Below are 23,468 nucleotides of genomic sequence, written 5' to 3'. Positions count from 1 at the left end.
ACACAAAACCATTGATTACATAGTCAAAACAATTGATTTAATAGGGTTTATCTATTATGTGTAACAGAAATAACCAACTGTCTCAAGGATGTCTGTGAAAATAATGGTATGAAAACTGTTTATTCTAGCCAAAACAAAATTAAACAATTACACGGTGTTACAAAAATGAGGTTTCAAAATATACGCGGGCGGAGACCTATCAGATTTTGTAGAGCTAGTCGCACTTATTACGAAACGGTATTTGAAAATCCCCTAACACCCTCAAAATCTGGAGTTACGGGCAAAAAACGGTTTTTTTGACCTTCACCCATTGAAAAAATTCTAGCTTCGACAATTTTTTACCCATTTTCGATTTTTTCTGATAGAAGATAAATATACCTTTTCAACGATGTATAAAACATGTAACTCGGTTAAACCACTTAGAATTTATAAGCTGTCAAAGTTCAAAAATTCCATTTTTTTCGTCATTTGCCCAACTTGGGCATCAATTTAAAGTATATGTTTTCAAAACAACATGCTATTTAAAAAATATATTCATAAACTATATCTATTTCCCAATCAATCGAGGTGTTTTTTATGAAAATCACTCCAAAATTGAATTAGAAAAAAAAAAAATTTTCGATTTCAACCCAGATACAGAAATTGGAACTTTTAGAACAAAAATGTTGTTTCGGCACGTAGTAGGATAACCTGGGCGCCAGGATTTGATAACGGGTTTTTGTAGAGGAGCTCAATACAAACATTTTTTTTATTAATTGTCGAAGCTAGAATTTTTTCAATGGGTGAAGGTCCAAAAAACCGTTTTTTGCCCGTAACTTCAGATTTTGGGGGTATTAGGGGATTTTCAAATACCGTTTCGTATTCAGTGCGACTAGCTCTACAAAACCTGATAGGTCTCCGCCCGCGTATATTTTGAGTGTTATACCGTGTTATTAGGACCAACCAAATACAAAATTGAAGACTAGGACCAAAATTGATTTCTGGCAATTGTAAAATTAAATATTACGGACAAACTAGAAGAACACTCGGCACATGTTTCAAGGAACATAACGAATCTATAAGACAGAACGTGTCTAAAAAAATTGGCATTCGCTAATCATTTTGTATCTAATAGTCATTCTGATTTTTCTATAAACAACATGAAATTGTTGAAACAAGTGAATGACCCAAACCGACTAGATGCTTATGAGACGTACTATATATTCAGAGTGACGATAGCAATATGACAAATTGAAAACGGCAACATAGAAACCGATCTCTTCAAATATCTCTGAAGACTCCACCTACGGTGACAAGTTTCAGTCAACCACTTTGTACCTTTCTATTTGTTTTTATTTTTGTTCTTTTTCGTTTTGCTGATGTTGACTAATAAAATTAGTTGAAATGCATCCAATTATATGTAAATTTAAATTTAGGTAATAATATAAAATTTTCTTTTAATTGTGAACTCAATTTAAGGTATTTTAATCATTTTATATTATTCTAAATCTGTCGGAGTATCACGTTTTATTTGTTCTTCTGAAACTTTAAATCAAACAATTTTGTTTCGACAAATCAACAAAATGTAACATTAGTCGTTCCTAAATAAAAGTTGAAACTGTGGCTATCCCATAAGAATTGTGTGTGTTCCACAACTCATGCCATTTTGATTTAAGCCCATGCGAGATCATGCCTTTTGTAGTTGGGACTTTATGTTCGATCCCCGCCAATCCGCCATGATCGTAATTTTTTTTCTTGGCAAAACACTTCAAATGCAGATTTTAAAATAAGAAGAAAAATCTCTCAACTTTAATGTGATTTCATTTGCACCGTTTATCGACATAACTTTTTGCGGATACAGAATTGCGAATTTGTGAAAGTAAAATAGATGTATATCTAAGCTATAGTTTATTGAAAAATTTACATTTGTGTTACTTCTTATTTATTATAATAGTAGTTTTTATGAATCATATAGAAGCCTTTGGTAGTGCGGCAAAATCTCATTATTGGGAACATGTAAACTAAATTCAAGGGCAACAAGAACAGCAAATTCTGATGCAATAAGTTCCTTGTGGCTCAATCTAAAAACGTTTTCAGTTTTCTAAAACAAAAAATATTAAAAATTGTATTATTAAAACTGTTCTTTTATTATTATATTACCTCTATAAGACTTTTAAGTAATTCGCCCTTAACATCGTTCATTTTAGCACTCAAGAGCAAACATGCTCCTGCAGTTAGCTTACGATTATTTTTGTTTATTAAATTTGATAGAATCAACTTTTCAAAATATACATACGCTTGGGATACAGTCACAAGGTCAATTCTCGGGTCGAGCTTGTTAATGCGGCGCATTTCTCGCTTGATACTAAACATTAAAAAGAAAACTTAAAACAAATTTCTTTGGAGATGTTTGTAATATTACCTTCTTAGTTTACTCAAGGTCAGCTGGATATGTGGAAATTTTTCCTTGAATTTATCGTTGAGTTCTTTCTTCAAATCTGATGGTCGTACGTAATCAATGACAGATGTCATGTATGAAGTAAAGGTAAGCAATGTCCTATGTTTGCCAGCTATCAACTCAGGATCGTCTAAAATATTTGCTGAATAATGTTGAAGCTAAAAGTTTTAAAATTTTCTAAATATAATATTTATAATTAAATTTCGATATCTTATTACAGAAGTTTTGAAAACAGAATGGTGCAAACAGTTATTAATTAAAATCTAATTGAAAAAATTCATTAACAAGTTGACAAGTTTACCCATACATAATAAAATACCAATTTTCAATATTTATCGACTATGTATTGATAGCTATAAATCACAATACGGGTGATAAGCTCGTTAAACAAAAATAAAATTTATCTGTAAGTAAAATTCATAAGAAACACGTATTCCTCCGTCATCATTGAAATTCAAGCTTAAGTCTAGTATGCAGTTCTTTTTGATAAAAAAAAATAAGTGGTGAAGAAAAAAAATTTATTTCTTGGACCGTTCACCTCAAAAGCATCAACAATTTTACACAGTGTTAACTATTTAGGCCGTGTGTGAATTGCGTTAAATAGTTAACACAGTGTAAAATTTTTGACACTATTGAGGTGAATAAAAAATTTTCAGCTGTCAAAAATTTATTGGGCTCTGGGACCTGGTTAAGTTTGAGTTAATTTTTTTTTTGCAGATGGTTTTGTTTTTTTTTTTTTTTATTACAGTATCAAGGCAGAAAAGAGACAGAAAATTATTAAACAAAAAGCCATACAGCTGAAAATTTTTTGTTCACCCCAATAGTGTCAAAATTTTTACACGGTGTTAACTATTTAACGCAATTTTTTTTTTTGTTGAATATTTTGATTTTGAAAATTAATTGTTTAAAACCTACGCCATAAATTAAAAATTGTAAAAGGAGAGGGTTTTGATAGCACGTTATTGTAGGTGTAACCGTTGATTTGTATTAATTTTTTTCCAAATTAAGTCAATTTTTTTTAAATTGCCCCCTCCCCCGCTAAACGAGGGGGAATAGACCCCCCTCCCATACGATTTTTTTCTTGTCTCGACCAATCTACACGCTCTAGCTTTTTGACACATTCCTTCTGAATAACCCTGTATATCAAGCAACCATAAAAAAGGTATATTTACCCCCTTTTCCCCTTCTTTGTGTCCCTTTTCGTATATTATTGTTATAAGATTTTATTCTATGCAAAATAAATGTTTATTCTTGTATACATTTAGTTTTATAGCTGATTAGATAAAATTAAATAATTAATAGATGAAAAAAGGTGTTTTCCCCCCTTTGTCCCTTTTTTTGAGTGATACAAGACTTTTAGAGCTGATATAATTATTTTTTCGGCGTTCTTTATCAAAAAGTCTACGAAATTCATCTCTCTCACAGATTTCTACCTAAAAACAAAATGTTTTTGGAGTGTATACAGTATGAAGGTGTGCGACTATTTTGGATCCTGGTGGTGACTTCTCCGCACGACGCAAGCGGCAGGCATAGTTTTTCCTATAGTTTAAATGTCAAACTAACTATCTGAACATATTTCAGCCATTAACACATATAACAATTTTATGATTTTTTTTACAACTTTAGGTCAGGGGCAGGATAACTTCGCCCCACTGTACAGGTGGCAGGCATGGTTTTTTTTTCTCAAGGCAATGCCAACTAACGTTTTAGACAGGTTTCAGGTGTTAGCATGTTAGACATGTGACCTCCTTATTTTTGCAACTTTAACAATTTTTTGCCACTTTTTTCACCACTGTTGAGGTAGGTGGCAGGCATCGATGTTGTTGATTAACTTTGCTATTACTACAGATAAAAAAAAAATTCAAGTGTTAGCATCTCTAACATTGAATAATGACGCTGGCTCCCGGCCTATATACTAGAAACATTTTGATCAGATACCTTACATCAATCTATAACATAGAAAGTTTCATTGTTAACAGATATTACACCTCAGCTCTTTTTTGAGCTCAGTACCTACTGAAAATTTAAATTGAACACAAAATTTTCTTTGTAAGTAAGACTAAATAAATTAAGCATCTGAATTATGTGTAAGAACACTTCTTTTAATATAATATATAAAAAGTGAAAATGGTTCCATCTGTTTGGGAGGTACAGCTAATTTTCTTCGCAAAACAGTGAAAAAACAGAGATTTTTGATACTTTGAGCGAGTGTCGGCACCATTTAGACTTATCCAATGGAGCTTAAATTTTGGCTATTTAAAAATCTGCAAAGGCTGAACATTTTATGGGGTTCCATCGACCAAATTTCTAAAATCGATTTCTTGCGGTCACTCTAATGTGTACACTAGACTGATTCAAAAAAAAATATTTTTTTTTGTACAAAGTAATACCGAAAATATTGTTGGAAATGAAGAAAAAAACTACTGTAAGAGTTTCAGCCTTTAATATTAACATTAAGTACCACCGAATCGCAAATTTCTATTTCCCATATGATTTACATGGAAAAGATTGTGTTTTTGAGTTTGACGCATGACTTCTTTAACATCGTGCGTCGCCTTGTCTAAAACCTTTTTCGAAATCAAATGCTTCGGTTAGGTCTTTACCGACTCTGATGGAGCAGCGTGCATTTTCCATCGTCATCCTGCACAGCCGGACGAGCTTGGCAGGGATGCCAAAACTAGACATAGCTCTTTACAGTTCATCTCTATAGATACTGTCATACGCGGCTTTAAAATCGATGAATAGGTGTTGGGTATCGATTTGTTGTTTCTGGGTTTTTTCCAAGATTTGCCGTAATGTGAATATTTGATCGATGGTGGACTTTCCTGGTCTAAAGCCACACTGATAAGGACCTATCAGATTGTTGACGAACGGCTTCAGACGTTCACATAGTACGGCAGAGAGGATCTTATAAGCGATGTTAAGGAGGCTGATTCCTCTGTAGTTGGCGCAGGTTAGAGGGTCTCCTTTCTTAAGGATCGGGCATACGATGCTGAAATTCCATTCTGTGGACATGCTTTCCTCCGACCATATTCGGCAGATGAGTTGGTGCATACTCCTAACCAGGTCACCTCCTGCTGCTTTAAATAGCTCGACAGCAAGGCTCTCAGCTCCAGCGGCTTTGTTTGACTTAAGCTTGGATATGACTGCCTTCGCTTCTTCCAGGTCGGGAGGACGGAAATGTTGGCCTTCATCGTCGATATTGAATGGTGCAATCTGTCTTTGGGCGCGGTTGACTTCGTCATCGCCATTGTAGAGATTGCAGAAGTGATCTTTCCATATTCTCAGCATAGCTTGCGTCTCTACTACGACGTTTCCCTGTTGTTCAGTTCTAGGTTTATAACCTTGAGATGTTCTTTTTACCTTCTGGTAAAACTTACGAACTTCATTCCTGTTACAGCATCCCTCTATTTCCACGACCACTTCTTTCTCGTGTTGCCTCGTTTTTCTCCTGAGAAGCGGATGTTCCTCTGTTCTTTTCCGCTTGTAGAGCTCATTGGCAGCTCTGGTCCTTCTGTGCGCCGCTTTGCATGCTTTCTGTTTAGCTGCATGTGCTTGCCGGCATTCATCATCAAACCAGGGGTTTCGTTGTGGTGGCCTTGTGAAACCCAGCTCTACAAAATTGTTTTTATAAAATTTAAAAAAAAACCGACGCGAAAAATTTATTAAAATAATTTTTACTTGAAAAAATGAATAATTCGAATTTATTGAAAAAATCTAATATGATAGTATCAGGGGTTTGAGAGTTATATAAAAGGATCTGTGAAACCAAAACACAACATAGAATACAAATTTTCGTAAAATTTGCCAATTTTTTTGAAAAATTGAAAAAAAAAATGAAGAAAAAATTACATTTTACATTTTAAATTTGAATAACTTTGAAACGGGGCAGTTTATCAATAAAATTATTAAGAGCTTTTTGTTCAAGAAAATGATAAAATCTAGCCTTTTTGATGAACCGTTAAAAAGTTATAAAATTCCAAACTCAAAAACACAATCTTTCCCTTGTAAATCATATGGGAAATAGAAATTTGCGATGCGGCGGTACTTTATGTTAATATTAAGGGCTGAAACTTTTACAGTATTTTTTTTCGTCATTTCCAACAATATTGTCAGTATTACTCTGAACAAAACATTTTTTTTTGAATCAGTCTATTGTACACACACTAGACTAGACACACTAGACTGGGCAATACCGTGATATTTAATGCACACATTTTGCATTGATTTTTTTCAATGTAGAAAATTTTGTATTTGCATTAAATTATTTTTTTAATTCAAAATGTTTTTATTTGCAATAAAATTTTATTTTCAATGCAAATATTTTTCAGTTGCTATAACATTTTTACTTGCGATATAGGTACTATATATCAAATTATGCATTCGTACAAAAAAAAGTTGAGATAATATTTTTCCATGACATTACGATGGTAGAGAATTTAAAAAAAGTGGGTCCCGGAAGTCCGTTTGTCTGTCTGACAGTCTGTCTATCTGTATAAGAAGCTACAGCCTAAACGGATGGACCGATTGACTTCAAACTTGGTATTTAGCATTTTTTGGAGACTCTCCAGAGGGGTTTTTAAAATTTTTTTGCACCAAAAATAACGGTACTTGTGATAGACCGATTTTAGTTAAGTTGAAATTGCTCAAAATCGGCTCCAATGATTTTGTTTAAAAAATTCAAATTTTGGATTTAAAAAAAAAAAAATTGAAAATTTTTGTTTGAAAAATCAAATTTTCGAAAAGAGGCATTATATTTTTTTGAAATTTTGTTTTTAGATGTTGATTGGTGATCTCTACAAAATGGCATACCAAAACTTTTTTAAAACTTTTTTTCCAACAACGGCTCAAACGATTTTGAATTTTTTTTTCTAAAATGTACATATGTTAATATATCAATCAAAACTGCATACTTGTTTTGGAGGGCAATTCGATTTCAGATTTTGTTTTATAATTTAAAATAAAATGCACGACTGGGGTCACACGTACTTGCTCTTGCAGTTCAAAGCACTTTTATGTTAGTCTACTTGTAGATTTTAAAAGCTGGATCTAAATTTAAAAAAAATTGATATTGGGGAAGAGTCGACATTTAGGACAAAATTTTGTTAAATGAAAAATTTTTTTTTTGTTATTTGACTTTTTTGAGAAATAAAAATGCAGTTTTATTGCCACTGCTTTAAATATTACGTATACAAAGTTTAATCAAAATCGTTAAAGCCGTTTTCGAGAAATTCGTAATATCGTATTTTTTTTGTATGGGAGGAATACGTTCTAAACGAGATATAAAAAAACAAAAAAAAAAACAACTTTCAGAATTCCATAAAAATCATCTGTACCAAATTTGAAGAAAATCCATCCACCCGTTTAGGCTGTGGAAATGTTTACAGATGGACACACAGACACACAGACGCACGGACGGAATTGCGGGACCCACTTTTTCGGAATTCTCCATCATCGTAATGTTGGTTGACACGAAACCAATACTTGCCCTATAGAGCAAGTAAAAACGAATTTGACGAGCAAAAGTGGTCAAACGTTTTGCCTTTTTTAAAAAAGTTGGTTACAAACTTAGTGTTTATTACATAAATTTAATCGTTTTAGTTTTATTATTTTTCTATATTATGGCACCATTAGTTTTCCTGATTAAAATTTTAAAAAATGCTTCATTGTCCAAAAATGGAGAGTATCATATTGGGTATTTGGACTTGACCAATTCTGCTCGTTTTGGAAGAAGGTTTTTGTTTTAATATATCGAGTGTATTTTTACCACTTTTAACAATGCCTCGAGATACGATCTATCAATCTGTGAAGAAATAATTTGAAAATTCGGTCGTATTTCAGCTTAATGGTATGCTCAAAGCTCATCACTATTAGGTTTGCGTGTTTTTACTGTCGGGAGATCGGGAGATTAGAAAGCGAAAGCATTCAAATTGCACGGATATCGCGGAGAAAACTCGATCAGAATGAGAATAGGAACAAATACCATCAAATTTATGAGTCTTTAAATATTGTGTTTGAGTAAAATATTCCACAAATTGACTCTGTTTAATCAAAATAAAACAGTCTCAAAATTGTATGCAAAATTTTGTAGTTATACGATGTTAAATAACTTAGTTCTTGTTGAAAACTCTTTAAACCTCTCTGATTTGCAATTTTTTTGCTCGCTACTGTAAATGCTCATACAAACAAATCTTGGATATGTAAAGTTATGTTTTTTTTTAAAGAAGTTTAATGAGTTAGGGTTTGCAATTTTGATAAATAAAATAATATAGAGATTGAAGCAAATTGCAAAATGCACACTCGACACAAAAAGCAGGTATACTGTATTAACAAAATTTGGGTTAATACAAATTGGGTTAAAAAAACGTACTAAACGACTTTGCGGCCGGCTGGAGGTCGTAATTATTGATTGTCCAACAAAAAAAAAAACGAATTTTTAGGTCTGAACAAGGTCTACAAATTTGATTTTAATGATTTTTGAGATATTCATTACCAAAAAATAGATATCAAAAAACAATTGGCATGTCCTAAATGTTTGACTTTTTTATCGATATCTGAAAAACGGTTCATGATACGCAAAAAATGTGTATGCATGAATTGTAGAACATGGTTAAAGCTACAAAAAAGCTCTTTGTAAAATGTTCGTATCTCGTCGGATAGCCGAGTTATTGTCAAAAAGCCAATCAACGAAAACAGCAAAACGACGAAGAATCTTAGAAATGAAAGTGAAGAAGATTAGGAAAAATTATATTCCGTTTCCATTGAAGAGTGGATATCCTGCACATAATGTTCAAGATGGGTTCATAATAGTTGTGCAGGAATAGATAATGGTTATGACGAAGCCACCCATGGCTGGGAGTTCTGCCAGCTCAAGTAATCATCATTCTATGTAATCGTTCTCATCACCACATCTTAACTCAGGGGGGTACCCCATCCTACCCGCACCATAGGGCAAGACGGGGCGAAAAGCCTTTTTTTGTATTTTAATTTTATTCTCTTAAATGTGTTACCAAAAGTTCCTAATGACACCAGGTATTAGGATAATAATAATAATTAACTTTTAATTAAAAAATAAATTTGATTGTTTCACTATATAAATTTTCATATTGTTAACGTTTCAAGCTTAAGTACCCCATCTTGCCCCCAGTTCCCCTAATACCACACAATATTATATGAAAACAAAAAACAGTAACTATCAAATTTATGTATATTGCTTATTTGGAGTTGATTCCTTTTTATATTGAAGGATATTGACCAAATACGATACCAATGAGCATAAAACACATTTTAAAAAAATTGAGTTACGCCACTTTTATTTCGAACAACAATGAAGGGAGCAAATAAAAAAAAATCAAATGCACGACTGGGTCTTGCACTTGCAGTTCAAAACACTTTTATGTTAGTTTACTTGCAGATTTTAAGAGCTCCCTCTATAGGTATAAATAGAAATTTTTTTGATGTTGGGGAAGAGCAGACATTAAGGCCAAAATTTTGTTAAATTAATTTTTTTTTTGTGTTATTTGACTTTTTTGAGAAAAACTAAAAATGGAGTTTCATTGCAATTGCTTTGAATATTACGTTTGCAAAGTTTAATCAAAACCGTTAGAGCCGTTTGGAGTTATCTGATATAACTTAAAAAATTTGTATGGTAGGTACATTTTCTAAGTGAGATATAAAAAAAAGCAACCAACCAACTTTCAGAATTCTATAAAAATCATCTGTACCAAATTTGAAGAAAATCCGTCAACGCGTTTGGGCTGTGGAAATGTGTACATATGGACGCACATAAGCACAGACGCACGGACAGAATTGTGAGACCAAATTTTTTTTCGACATGAAACCAATACTTGCCATATATAGCAAGTAAAAATTGCACATTCATGCACGGTGGGCAGGAAGCATCGATAGGTTGCACAAAAATGTCGACAAAAACTGCAAGTTGGGTTGTATTTGTTGATGATTATACGTGCAAAATCCGTTGGAAATGAAATCCTAGCTGCTCCTTTTCAAAAGTTATTCATATTTTTGTATTTCTAATCGGGACAATTTGGAATAAAAATCAAAAGTTCTTAGGCGACAAGAATTGATAACGGTATTTTGTAGAGGAGTTTAATACAATAAATTTTTACTATGGGAGGGGTCCATCTCCCTCCGTTTAGTCGGGAGGGGCAATTTTCTAAAATATCACGTTAAATACAAAAAAAATTATTAAAAAACAACGGCAACACTTACACTTATGAATGATACCTTTTTCAAAAGCTAGAATTGTACACTTGATTCTAATTTTTAAATCGAATTATTGCTAATAATTGTTCTCGAAATAATCAACTTCAAAGTCAAAATTTGGGAAAAAAAAAGTAAAAAAAACACATTAAATACTATTCTAACCAATACTGTAAATTTAAATATGAAATAAATCGATGAAATAAACTGCCTCAATTAATTTATAATCCAATTCTGAAAATTATATGCATCTATGCCTTCTAGTTTTTGAGAAAATTGAAAATTAAAAAAACTACTTTTTATCGGATTTGTATTTTTTAGCTGTTTTCGTGTTTACATAAACATAATGCTTGCAAGCAGTATGCCCCCTTGCAACCCCCCAGCTTGGGCACGTTTTTATAGGATTTAGGAAGGGTGAGGAGTTTGGGTGAAGGCAAATTTTCTTCAGAATATAAGCGAAAATAGTTAAGAAAATAAAAATCTGATAAAAAGGTAATTTTCTTATTTTCAATTTTCACGGATATTATAAGGCATAGAAGCATATGGTTTTCAGTATTTGATAAGAAATTGATTGAGGCAGTTTATTTCATTAATTTATTTCATATTTAAATTTACAGTCTTGATTAAAATAGTATTTAATGTTTTTTTTTTACTTTTTTTTCCAAATTTTGACTTTGAAGTTGATTATTTCGAGAACAATTAATTGCAATAATTTGATTTAAAAATAAGAATCAAGTGTACAATTCTGGCTTTTGAAAAAGGTATCATTCATAACTGTAAGTGTTGCCGTTGTTTTTTAATAATTTTTTTTTTTTTGTATTTAACGTGATATTTTAGATAATTGCCCCTCCCGACTAAACGGGGGGAGATGGACCCCCCTCCCATAGTAAAAAATTATTGTATTAAACTCCTCTACAAAATACCGTTATCAATTCTTGTCGCCTAAGAACTTTTGATTTTTATTCCAAATTGTCCCGATTAGAAATACAAAAATATGAATAACTTTTGAAAAGGGGCAGCTAGGATTTCAATTCCAAGGGATTTTGCACGTATAATCATCAACAAATACAACCCAACTTGCAGTTTTTGTCGACATTTTTGTGCAACCTTTCGATGCTTCCTGTCTGCAGTAGAAGCAGACCCCGACTCAGGACAACACGACTTTGTACACCCCGACTCACGACAGCCCGATTCAACCCGTAGCCCGACTCAAGATAGCCCGACTCATCGCAACTCGACTCAGGTAAGAAATCGACCTGAGTCGAGTAGCGATGAGTCGGGTTATCTTGAGTCGGGCTATGGGTTGAATCGGGCTGTCGTGAGTCGGGGTGTACAAAGTCGTGTTGTCCTGAGTCGGGCTATACCCTTCCCCCTGCCTACCGTAGGTACCTACTTCCCACACTGGTGGCTGGTCATGGGCAACACATCTCCACAGGTGTTTTGAGGTATTTCTGAAGTTTTTTAATTTAACATCGTGTAGCTTGTACAAAAAAGTACCCTTATGTGTGATACATCAAATGAAAGGTAATATTATCAGCATGTTCAATAAAGTTAAATTTTTATCTGTTCTAGATCAAAAGAAAGAACGTGTTTAAAAAAAGGACTGTATTTTACCGTTATTTCAAAACTGTGACTACAAAATTGATTGAAATATAGCCCTGCCTATTATATATCTACGGTATAAATTTCATTCATTTAGATATCTGTTGAAGAAAAAAAGATAAAAATAAAAAACGGTCAACAAATTGGGACCAAAAAACATGTTTTTCCCGTTATTAAGTCAAAAACCATTTTAAAATACCAATTTTCTATAAGTTTGAGATGACCTGCTCGAACAGCTTCACTCAAAACACAGAGCTGATAGTATTGAACAGGCAAAGAGTTCACTACATAGGGAAACTTTTTCCAAGCTGTCATAATATTATAATCTTGGCCAGGCGAATTATTTTAGCGACCACCTTACAGTAGAGAATATTCAAATGATCTTTCGAGCAAGAGGAGATGTGTTACAACTCAAAAAGTGTTGATTTTGAACTAAGTCGAATTCAAAGAGGAATTTTATTTTTAATTCTCCTGAAAAATAGTGTTTTTGAGTTGTGACACTATCATTCTCAACGTGCGATATGGATTACACAAGTTTTTTTTGAAGGCTTTTAGCAAATAGAAACAATTAAGAAAACTAAAATTGTCATATACATGATATTTGTCGCTTTTTAAAATATAAATTAAGAATGCATGTAAAATTTTATATTTGCACATTTGCGCTGCAAATATTTGCGTTCTACATTTATGAACACCTGACTTTTGTCATTTGCATTAATGAAAGCTTTGCATTCGTCAGACTTGCGCAACCATGATTTTTGTATCTCTAACGGCCATATTATTCACTAGTTTAAAAAATACATCTGGATGTAAAGAAATTGAAATGTCAAAAATAAATGCAAATCCATAATATTCACTATAACACATAGAAAAAATATAGTCATTTTAAACCACAGTACACATAATAAGGTAATATATTCCGAACGTGGTCAAAATTTGTTTGTCAAAAGTGGGCACCAATCTGTCAGGTCGGCCTTTAATTTTTATATTTCAATCGCAGTAAACAGGAAATTTGTTTTTGTTTTAATTTATAAAATTTCATTTAAAAATATTATAAATTGAAAAATAACAAATTTTCTTCGTGTTTCATCGCGGAAAATGGTAAATAATTGTTTAAAAATTAGTGGTGTGCGTGGTTTATCGGTTTTTGTGCGTTTTTCGTCGGTATTTTAAACAATTAAGAATTCGGTAGCTGACATTGGTCGCCAAAGTGTCATGTTTTGACAATCTGGCGACCAATGTCAGTTCGGAATATATTACCTTTTTATGTGTACTGTGATTTTAAACTATTTTTTAACTTTTTTCATAGTTTAAATCGGGATAACTATTTTAGATTTGTATTTATTTTTGACATTTGACAATTTAATATCCAGATGTATTTTTCAAACTAGTGAATAATATGGCGTTATAGTTTACTTCTAGTTTTAAATTGAAATTTTTGCCGCACTGCAAAAAATTTCAAGTGAAACGGGAGAAAATGGCGTCACTTTTTCGTGGATGCTACCCTGGTTCATCGATTTATAAGACGTTATCACGTCAAAAACTTCTATGCAGGGAAAGTGCTTAGTTTTACCTTTGATTTGATACCAATAAAACTCCTTAACTCGTCCACGAATACCACCAAAAACAGGGGGGTCATTCCGTAATTTTCAAAACGTTTATCGTCCAAACGAAATACGTTTCGTCTACGTTTATTTCTTTATGCAGTTTGAGAGCTTTCAGAAATTCTCAAACTGCTTTTAATATCATACTGACTCTGTCATTAATTTAGTTTAGTGTTTATTTCATCAAACAAAGTTACAATACTTTAGTGATTACTCGATAACAAAATAATAATAATATACGTACAAAATCAATAATGAATAAAAAACAATAAATAAATAAATATATATTAAACATTTCCACCATTAAGGTTTCTCAAAATAACGAGTAAATTGTTTTCAAATGAAAATCTACCAAGACAAAAGTCGATCATATCGCAAACAGAATTGGATTCTTTTAAGCACCTGGTCAATGGTTCATTAGCAGCATAATTTGTGCTGTGGAATGGAATGTTAAACAAATTTTGGTTTCTAAGCATCCTCGCAGGAACATTGAAGTTAATTAAGCTCAAAATTTCCGAACAATCAATATGATTAGTTAAAACATCACGAATAAACATAACTCCAGAGAACTTTCTACGAATATTAAGAGGCAAGATTCCAGAATTAGAGGAAGAAGATGCGTTGTTGTTTTGTTATTTGTGTTGTTTAATTTGTGTGTCCTGTCATTTTTTTGGTGGTGGGTTGTTATATGAATTGAAGAAAAATGCAAAATAAATATTTTAATTTTTTTTTGTTTCTTGTTTGCATTTTTCTTGCAAAAACAATTATTTAATATATTTTATATGCACATGTAAGTATGTATAATACATACATCAATTACGTTTGTTAGGACAAACTCGTCATTTAAATTTTTTTAGAGTAACCCCAAAAATTAACCATCATTTGATGTTTTTTGCATTTAATAGTAAACAAACTGAATATAACATTGCATTTGGTCACAGTACAGCCTTGAAAAAATAAAAAAGGGTATAAACGTATGGAAAACGTGAGCTATTTAGCTATCGTTCAAACGTGAACGTTTTGGCGTATACGTTTAGACGATTTTCGTCTTCTGTGAAGAAAAAAAATTATAGCGAAAACGTGATCGTTCAAACGATTGACATTTTCAATTTTACGTGAAGCAACTCTATCGTCCAAACGTTAACGTCTGACGATAATCGAGATACGGAATGACCCCCAGGAATTTAGCCAACAATTCTTGTTTACCGCTTTTAACCTTAAAACGGGCTGCATGACAAAACTGCCAGACTTTCACCCGGAAGACCTATGTATTTGGATAGCTGATAATAGCACCTTTTTAACTCTATGAGATGAACAATGCACTTTATCCCGCCAATCGTGCCAGGATGCGGACGCGAAGACCTGTGGTTTTCGTAACTACTAATTACCCTCCTTCACTTCCAATTTGAAATTTTCTTTATGTCGATGAGTTGAGCGTTTCTGCAAACTTCAAAACTTCAGATTTATTGTGCAAATTAATTACCTGAAAAATTCGCGCTGTTTCTAAGGTATCATCCAAATCAAAAAATTTTACTTCAGGCGTTGGACTTGATGCGTTGTTTCGGTTGTTCGTGTGATTTTCAAAAGTATAGCACCTAAATTCAGAAAAAAAAAACATTATTAACAATGTAATGGGAAAAGATACAATGAACTATATTTCAGTTTAAGGCGTGTGTAAATTGGGTTAATTATTTAGCCGAGGAAAAATGTTTGACACTATTGAGGTGAAAAGATAAATGTTCAGGCGTCAAAAATGTATCCTCCTCTTTTTTATCTTCAGAGAATAAACACAACAAATTTCAACTTTTTAAAATTTTCCAGTAAGATTTATTTCGAGTGGTATGGATTTGAGCTCAGTAAGGGCTCAGTTATGGCTATCAGTAAAAATTTTGTTTTGCTATTTTGAATACTTTAATCTTATATTTTGTGGAAAATTTTGATGAAATAAATTGAAAACATATTTCAACTAATTTTTTCAAAAAGAATCAATGCATTTTGTAACTACACCATATAGAAAAATGATTAATGTCCTCTTGCAGAAGCCTCCGAACATTAACCGATTTGATACTTTTATAAATTTTCATGTCATCTGCAAAAATGAGAATTTCGCTATGGTGAATACATAATGGGGGCATCATTTATAGCTAGAATACAAAGAAGAGGTCCTAAATGACTTCCTTGCGGAGCACCTGATTTTACGATGAATGATTTTGAGAGAGCGTCTCTGAACTTCACTTGAAAAGATCTATTATCAAGATAAGAAGAAATCCAATTAACGAAGCCTAAAGGGAAACCTAGAGTTTTTAATTTAAATTTGATAATGTCATGGCAGAGTTGGTCAGAAGCCTTAGAATAGTTCGTATAGATACAGTCAAGTTCCTGTCCACTTTCTAACGTATTTGAATACTTATGTAAAAAAGTAAGCAAGTTTGTAACCGTCGATCGTTTTTGCGTAAGGCCATGCTGTTGAATGCATATAATTCTTTTACAGTGGAACGCCAAGCTATCGCAAACAACTTTCTCAAAAAGCTTTGGAATACAAGACAGCTTAGATATGGGTCTGTAATTGACTATATTGGATTTATCTCCTTTTTTAAAAACAGGAGTAATAAACGCTTGTTTCCAAATGCTAGGAAAATTACCTAATTTGAGATATAATTCAAAAATAAGTTTAAGTGGAAGAGATAAAATTGACCTACAATTTTTCAAAACTGCTGCAGGAATACCGTCTGGTCCGACAGAATAATCTTCATGTAGTAATGAAAGAAAATGGGATACTTTACAAGTATCAATTTGAATATTATTAAATGTAACTTGTGGGCAATTTTTTAAATAACGGAAGTAATCTACGTCCACATTGGCGGGTATGTCAATAAAAGATTGACAGAAGTTAGTCGCGAAAGCATCGCAAATATCTGAAGTACTCTTTAAGATGATGTTTTTATAACTGAAATTGACTGGAGTCTGATTTCTTTTTCATATTAACAAATTTCCAAAAATATTTAGGATATTGCTTGAGATTACTTTCCATAGAACTAAGATAATCTGCATATAAGTTATTAGAGAGGGTTTTAAACTCTTCAATATTAACAAATTTCCAAAAATATTTAGGATATTGCTTGAGATTACTTTCCATAGAACTAAGATAATCTGCATATAAGTTATTAGAGAGGGTTTTAAACTCTTCAAAAAGTGAGATATAAATTTCTTTATTTCTTGGGCACATAGTTCTTACATAATTTTTCCAAGCTTTGTTTCTATTATTTCGAAGAATCTTTAGCTCTTTTGTATACCAAGGATGAGAAACGTTTGAATATTTCGATCTTTTTTGTGGGACTATTTCGCTTATACAATTGTTTAAAACACGGTAAAAGTGAGAAACAGTTATCTCAATGTCGTCCGAAGTGGGTAAGTTTTCAATACCAGATGTATTGAGAATGTCGGAAAGCTGCTTATAATTAGCCTTACGAAAGTCAAAGGCATACGAAGTGTCTTGAGGATTACTATTTTCAAGTAAATGATCGCCCAAATCCAAAAAAATTTCAAGGGGAGGGTGGTAAATGTCTATGTTAGATATGGCAGTGGAAGCTTCTGTCACTACCGTATTACAGCGTCAGATGAAAAAACTAAATCGATTATTCGATTTCTAAAATTTTTGATGCAGCTAACTTGCTGTGAGTCTGTAGAGATAATATTGTCCAACAAATGAAGCTCCTGTTGAGATGAAGTCGAAGAAGCTTCAAAGTAGGATTCGTCTTCTGATGGGACCCAGTCTATATTAGGGAGGTTAAAATCGCGAGAAGGTCATATGGAAAAGCTTGGGAGTTATTATAAATTTGAGTTGTTTTACTACGGAGCCCTCTTACGTTTTGGTAGTAGAGGGAGAACCTGCCAAGTTTTTTGAAGTTTTATTATTTTTAGGTTTCTTAATTGATTTCTGTTTGGATGGTTAACTAAAGTGTTACATGGCCAAGGGCTGCTAATTATTAAATCAAAAATTGCACTAGGTGCAGTAATTTTAAACGAAGAAACAAAACTATCGGACTTACTTATTTTAGAACATTTGATACATGAAGCATTTGGAATGGCTCTGGCGGCAATTAAGTGTTTGACTATATCCTTAGACAATGTAAAAGACGGGAGATAAATATCGTTTTCGGTTTAGGAACAGATTCTAAACTACTATGAGAAGGATTATTATTATTATTGCTTGTGGGTGTTGGAGAATCGGGAGCTGGTTCAAGGGGTTTTGGAGCAGTGGAATCAAGAGATATCGGTATAATATCATTACGATTAGCAAAATCAGTTGATAAAGACACGTTATTAATTGAATGAGATTGAGGTTCTGAGTTAATTTTAGCTTGATTGCTTCTTAAATTTGATCTTTTGGATTCGGGGCTTACGTTATTAGCAGAGGAAGTAGGGTCACGCCCTCGTTTCTTGCTTTTCTTAGAACCAGTGGGAAGAAAGTTAGGAAGTTTAGACTTCCTGGAGTCTGAACAAAGAGGATCATCGGGTATTTCATTGGAACTTGTTGATGTTGAATTATCTACTAATTTTATAGGAATAGAAAAATTACACGGTGTTACAAAAATGAGGTTTCAAAATATACGCGGGCGGAGACCTATCAGGTTTTGTAGAGCTAGTCGCACTGATTACGAAACGGTATTTAAAAATCCCTTAACACCCCCAAAATCTGGAGTTACGGACAAAAAACGGTTTTTTGGACCTTCACCCATTGAAAAAATTCTAGCTTCGACAATTTTTTACCCATTTTCAATTTTTTCAAAAACTATTGGTTACATTATATTGATTTAAAAATTAGAATCATATGTACAATTTTTCCTTTCGGAAATGGTATCATTTATTACTGTAAGTGTTGCCGTTGTTTTTTAATAATTTTTTTTTATTTTGATAATTTTCTTTTAGAAAAATGCCCCTCCCACCTAAACGGGGGGAGATAGACCCCCCTCCCAAAGAAAAAAATGTTTGTATTGAGCTCCTCTACAAGAACCCGTTATCAAATCCTGGCGCCCAAGTTATCCTACTACGTGCCGAAACAACATTTTTGTTCTATACCTTAAAGTTCGAATTTCTGTATCTGGGTTGAAATCGAAAAATTTTTTTTTCTAAGCCAATTTTGAAGTGATTTTCATAAAAAATACCTCGATTGATTGAGAAATAGATATAGTTTTAGAATATATTTTTTAAATAGCATGTTGTTTTAAAAACATATACTTTAAATTGATGCCGAAGTTGGAAAAATGACGAAAAAAATGGAATTTTTGAAATTTGACAGCTTATAAATTCTAAGTGGTTTAACCGAGTTACATGTTTTATACATTGTTGAAAAGGTATATTTATCTCCTATCAGAAACTGTAAAAAAATCGAAAATGGGTAAAAAATTGTCGAAGCTAGAATTTTTCAATGGGTGAAGGTCCAAAAAACCGTTTTTTGCCCGTAACTTCAGATTTTGGGGGTGTTAGGGGATTTTCAAATACCGTTTCGTATTCAGTGCGACTAGCTCTACAAAACCTGATAGGTCTCCGCCCGCGTATATTTTGAGTTTTACACCGTGTTATTAACAGTGGAAACAATTTTTAAGAAGCTATTATTTAATTCATCAAAAACCTTAGAGATTTTGATTATTTCGGTTTTAAGAGCAGACATTTTAAAAGAGAAGTTTGACAAAGAAATTTTTCTGCAGTTGGCAAAATACCAAAATCCTATCTCGGAGGAGACGTTTTTATCAATAAGTGCAGTAGTAGCACCAACACATTTGGGGTGAAATAATTTTTCGCAAGGCTCATTACATTGAAATAGGGGAGTATTACTGGGATGACCACAAGCCATTGTTTGTAGTTTAAAAAAAAAATTAAGTAGTAATAAAGAAACAAATTAAAGAAAAAGGGGAAACTAAAAAAATAAAACAACAAAAACAATTAAAAAACTGAATTATTATAAAACAATAAGAAAAAAAAAATATAAAAAAAAAATATATAAAAAAAAGTATTGATGAGATGGCCTGAACCTGGATTCGAACTAGGTACCTTCAGATCACCAATCGATGAGCAAATGCATTGAACCACCAAATAATTTGTTTAGGTATGAGCAAACTCTAAGGTAATAAAGGCTTTTAATATCATGAGATTTAAATTTAATGTGAGGGAAAATATAAAATGATAAAATAAAAAAATATAGGAAAAAAGTATATAGAACAAATTGAAAGCTTTTATGAAAAATCGCTTAAATAGTTAAGTGGGGAAATTATATTATTAGTCTTAATAGATCGGTAGGACAAAGAAAAAAAAATAAATAAAGAGTAATGAACAAGTAATATGGTGGAAGAGCTTTATAATACATAAACTACGAGAACAATGTACTTACTCGAACCAAATTAAACACATAATTTTATAGATTTTAAAACATTAATTAAAATTACATATACAATCATTAAGAACTATATTTAAGATGTACATGCAATATTCTTTTAAATAATTTGTTTTGCAAATTGTTTATTTTGTTTGTTTTTTTTTTTTAAAGGTTTGTTTGACTTCTTTATCTCTCAATTCCGAAAATCTCAATATTTCCTTAAAACGAGATCATTAATAAGTCAAAACTTTTTTCGGCCGGATGTCTACATTTGACAAGAATTGTAAAACCACGATTTTTAACACCCACCCCACTTTTTCGCCCACCGACCACCTTTCCAGTAATTTGAGGCATTTTTAACCCCAATCTGCGAAAAAATTCCTATTGACCTGAATTTTGTTATACACCTTTGTTACGGCGCCGACGTTGTAATGAAGATGTGAAAAATCGACATTGATATCGTGCTGGCGGCGTTAGAAGTTATAGAGGTCAAAAGGCCACCAAAGTCAGTTTTTGGCATATATCTCGCGACCCGTTGCTCGGAGGCCAATAGGGGTCTATGGAAAAATTGTTTGTCATAAAATTATCTACAAATATTGCCTATAGCATCGGTGTGCTATATTTCATGAAAACACTTTTTAGCTCAGGATAACGAAGCAAAAGGGATATGTCACGGCTTTTTCGGTGAAATAGTTCTTTATTATCAGGTCTGCCTTTCTTTTGAAGTTGAGTCGGAGTTAAAATCAAAATAGTCATCATCCTTCTCCTCAGGGTTCTCTTTGTCGTTTTGCTGGTCTTCTTGGTTTTATTGATTTTCAGATAGCTCCTTGCTCAAAGCTGATTTGATCCTAGTAGGCACTTTTTTTCCGTAGCCGAATCAATGCACGAAAACCATTTGTTTTTAAATCGTGGATAGGAAAGTGATGCAATTGCGGCATATTTCGCTGCCTCATTTGAAAAGCTTAAAACTGTTCAAACCTGAACTCAAGTCTTTCTAAATATTTGTTCGCCAAGGGCTTACAATATTCAAAGCTTTGTTTGGAAAGTTTTTGTAGTTTTTGTCTCAAAGCAAGTAGACATGGCATAACAATTCCGTAGAAGGACTCATCAGCCTGAAGTAGGTCAAGTGCTTTTGCTACTAGATCAGCACACTGCACGAATTCCTCGATGTAATCAAAATCTGCATCAATCCAATGGGCAGTAATGCCTAAAAAGCTCCGCTTTTTACCAGACCAAATATCTGCGTTAGTACAAACAAATCTTGCAAGCTTAATTTTTACTTGCGATATAGGTACTATATATCAAGTTATGCATTCGTACAAAAAAAAAAAAGTTGAGATAACATTTTTCCATGACATTACGATGGTAGACAATGCCAAAAAAGGGGGTCCCGGAAGTCCGTCTGTCTGTCAGTCTGTCAGTCTGTCAGTCTGTCAGTCTGTCAGTCTGTCAGTCTGTCAGTCTGTCAGTCTGTCAGTCTGTCACTCTGTCAGTCTGTCAGTCTGTCAGTCTGTCAGTCTGTCAGTCTGTCAGTCTGTCAGTCTGTCAGTCTGTCAGTCTGTCAGTCTGTCAGTCTGTCAGTCTGTCAGTCTGTCTGTCAGTCTGTCTGTCTGTCTGTATAAGGAGCTACAGCCTAAACGGATGGACCGATTGATGTGAAACCTGGTATGCAGCGTTATTTGGCGACTCTCCAGAGGGGTTTTTGGAATTAATTTTTTTGGACCAAAAATAACGGTACTTGTCATATACCGATTTTAGTAAAATTGAAGAATCTCGAAAACGGCTCTAAGGATTTTGTTTAAAAAATTCAAGTGATAGTTTAAAGTTAAGGTCTATCTTTTAATGAAAAATTTTTTTTTTGAAAATCATTATTAACGGTACCTGCCATAGAACCGTTTTTTTCAAATCCGATTATCTCCAAAACTGCTTATTCGATTTCAACGAAACTTTTTGTGAAGAAGCATTTATATAATTTAAATATAAGCCAAAAATAAAATTTTGAAAAAAATAGTTTTTGGATTTTTAAAAAAATTTTGAAAATTTTTTTTTCAAAAATCAAATTTTCGAAAACGGGACATTGAATTTTTTTGAAATTTTGTTTTTAGATGTTGATTAGTGATTTCTACAAAATGGCATAACAATTTTATCTTTAAACTTTTTTTCCAAAAAATTATTTATAAAAAATTAGTTTTAAAAAAAAACGGCTCTAACGATTTTGAAATTTTTTTTTCTAAAAATGCATGTTAATATATCAATCAAAACTGCATACTTGTTTTGGAGGGCAATTCAATTTCAGATTTTATTTTATTTTTTTTTTTAAACGAATTTTATTTTTTTTTTTTCAAATTTCTATATAAAAAGTCTTAAAAATTTAAGCAACTTTAACTCTAAGAGCAAGTTCGTGCGACCCCAGTCGTGCATTTTATTTCTTAATAGCCATTCAAAGTCAATATATAAAAAAAAGTACAGTGTGAACTTGGGATAGTGATAACGGATGTTAAAAAATTGAGAACAATATTTAATTATTATGGATATTAAAGGAGAAGGTTAACCATTTTTATTTAGATTAGTTTTCAGTTAATTGGAGATTTAGTTGGTTTGCCTTCGAGTGCCTTCTACAATTTAAGTTCTCAAATGAAGAATACTGTCCTACCTTTCGAAATAATAGCGCGTTTTTTTCCCCTTTTCGAGTAATACGAGTTTAAATTCCCCTACACTGAAAGAAAAAAATTACAAGATTGCCTTATTGGCACTATTATTTTTATAAAAACTGACCTAGAGGGTAAGGGCAAGGTGCACGACTGACAGTCAGGTTCGATTCCCTGCATTAACCATTTCTTTTTTTTTTTAATTTTTTTTTATTTATCTTCCAAATAACAAAAAAATTTTTAAATTGACTTTATGTATTATTTTGCAATAATAAATCATATAGTCATATTACAGGCGTTTCATTAAAAAAAAATGGTCATTATATTTTTGACCGCACTTTGTATGGGAGGGTACCCACTGTGGATTGCTCCGAAATTTTGTGTCTAAGAGGTCGTCTCCCAAATATTTTAAGACCAGATTGCTGTATATTTAAATTTTCCATTGTTTTTATAAAATATGGGTCTTCAATTATTCTCAAAGGTATCATAGAATTTATAAAAAACTTCACTAGATCACTTTCAAACTGTTCTTGAGATATAATTAGTGATTGTTTGTTCTTAGATAATGATGTAGAGTGATT

The 23,468-nt window shown here is 32.4% G+C and overlaps 1 protein-coding gene across 2 annotated transcripts in view; it reads right to left on the bottom strand.

Annotated features, from left to right (window-relative positions):
* Positions 1–1,870: 1,870 nt before the first annotated feature.
* The window catches only part of LOC129906394 (CDK5 and ABL1 enzyme substrate 1), a 60,871-nt gene continuing 39,273 nt past the window's right edge, over positions 1,871–23,468 (bottom strand). For both annotated transcript variants that reach the window (XM_055982151.1, XM_055982152.1), the window contains 4 exons: positions 15,350–15,461; positions 2,402–2,595; positions 2,140–2,344; positions 1,871–2,080 (listed from right to left, as the gene is read on the bottom strand). In XM_055982151.1, coding sequence (XP_055838126.1) covers positions 1,940–2,080; positions 2,140–2,344; positions 2,402–2,595; positions 15,350–15,461 — 652 coding nt within the window. In that variant the 3' untranslated portion in view covers positions 1,871–1,939. The remainder of the gene's footprint in view (positions 2,081–2,139; positions 2,345–2,401; positions 2,596–15,349; positions 15,462–23,468) is intronic.

The sequence above is a fragment of the Episyrphus balteatus genome, chromosome 1, assembly GCF_945859705.1.
Source record: "Episyrphus balteatus chromosome 1, idEpiBalt1.1, whole genome shotgun sequence".
In the NCBI taxonomy this organism is placed as follows: Eukaryota; Metazoa; Arthropoda; class Insecta; order Diptera; family Syrphidae; genus Episyrphus; species Episyrphus balteatus.
This window is presented reverse-complemented; position numbering and strand designations above follow the sequence as displayed.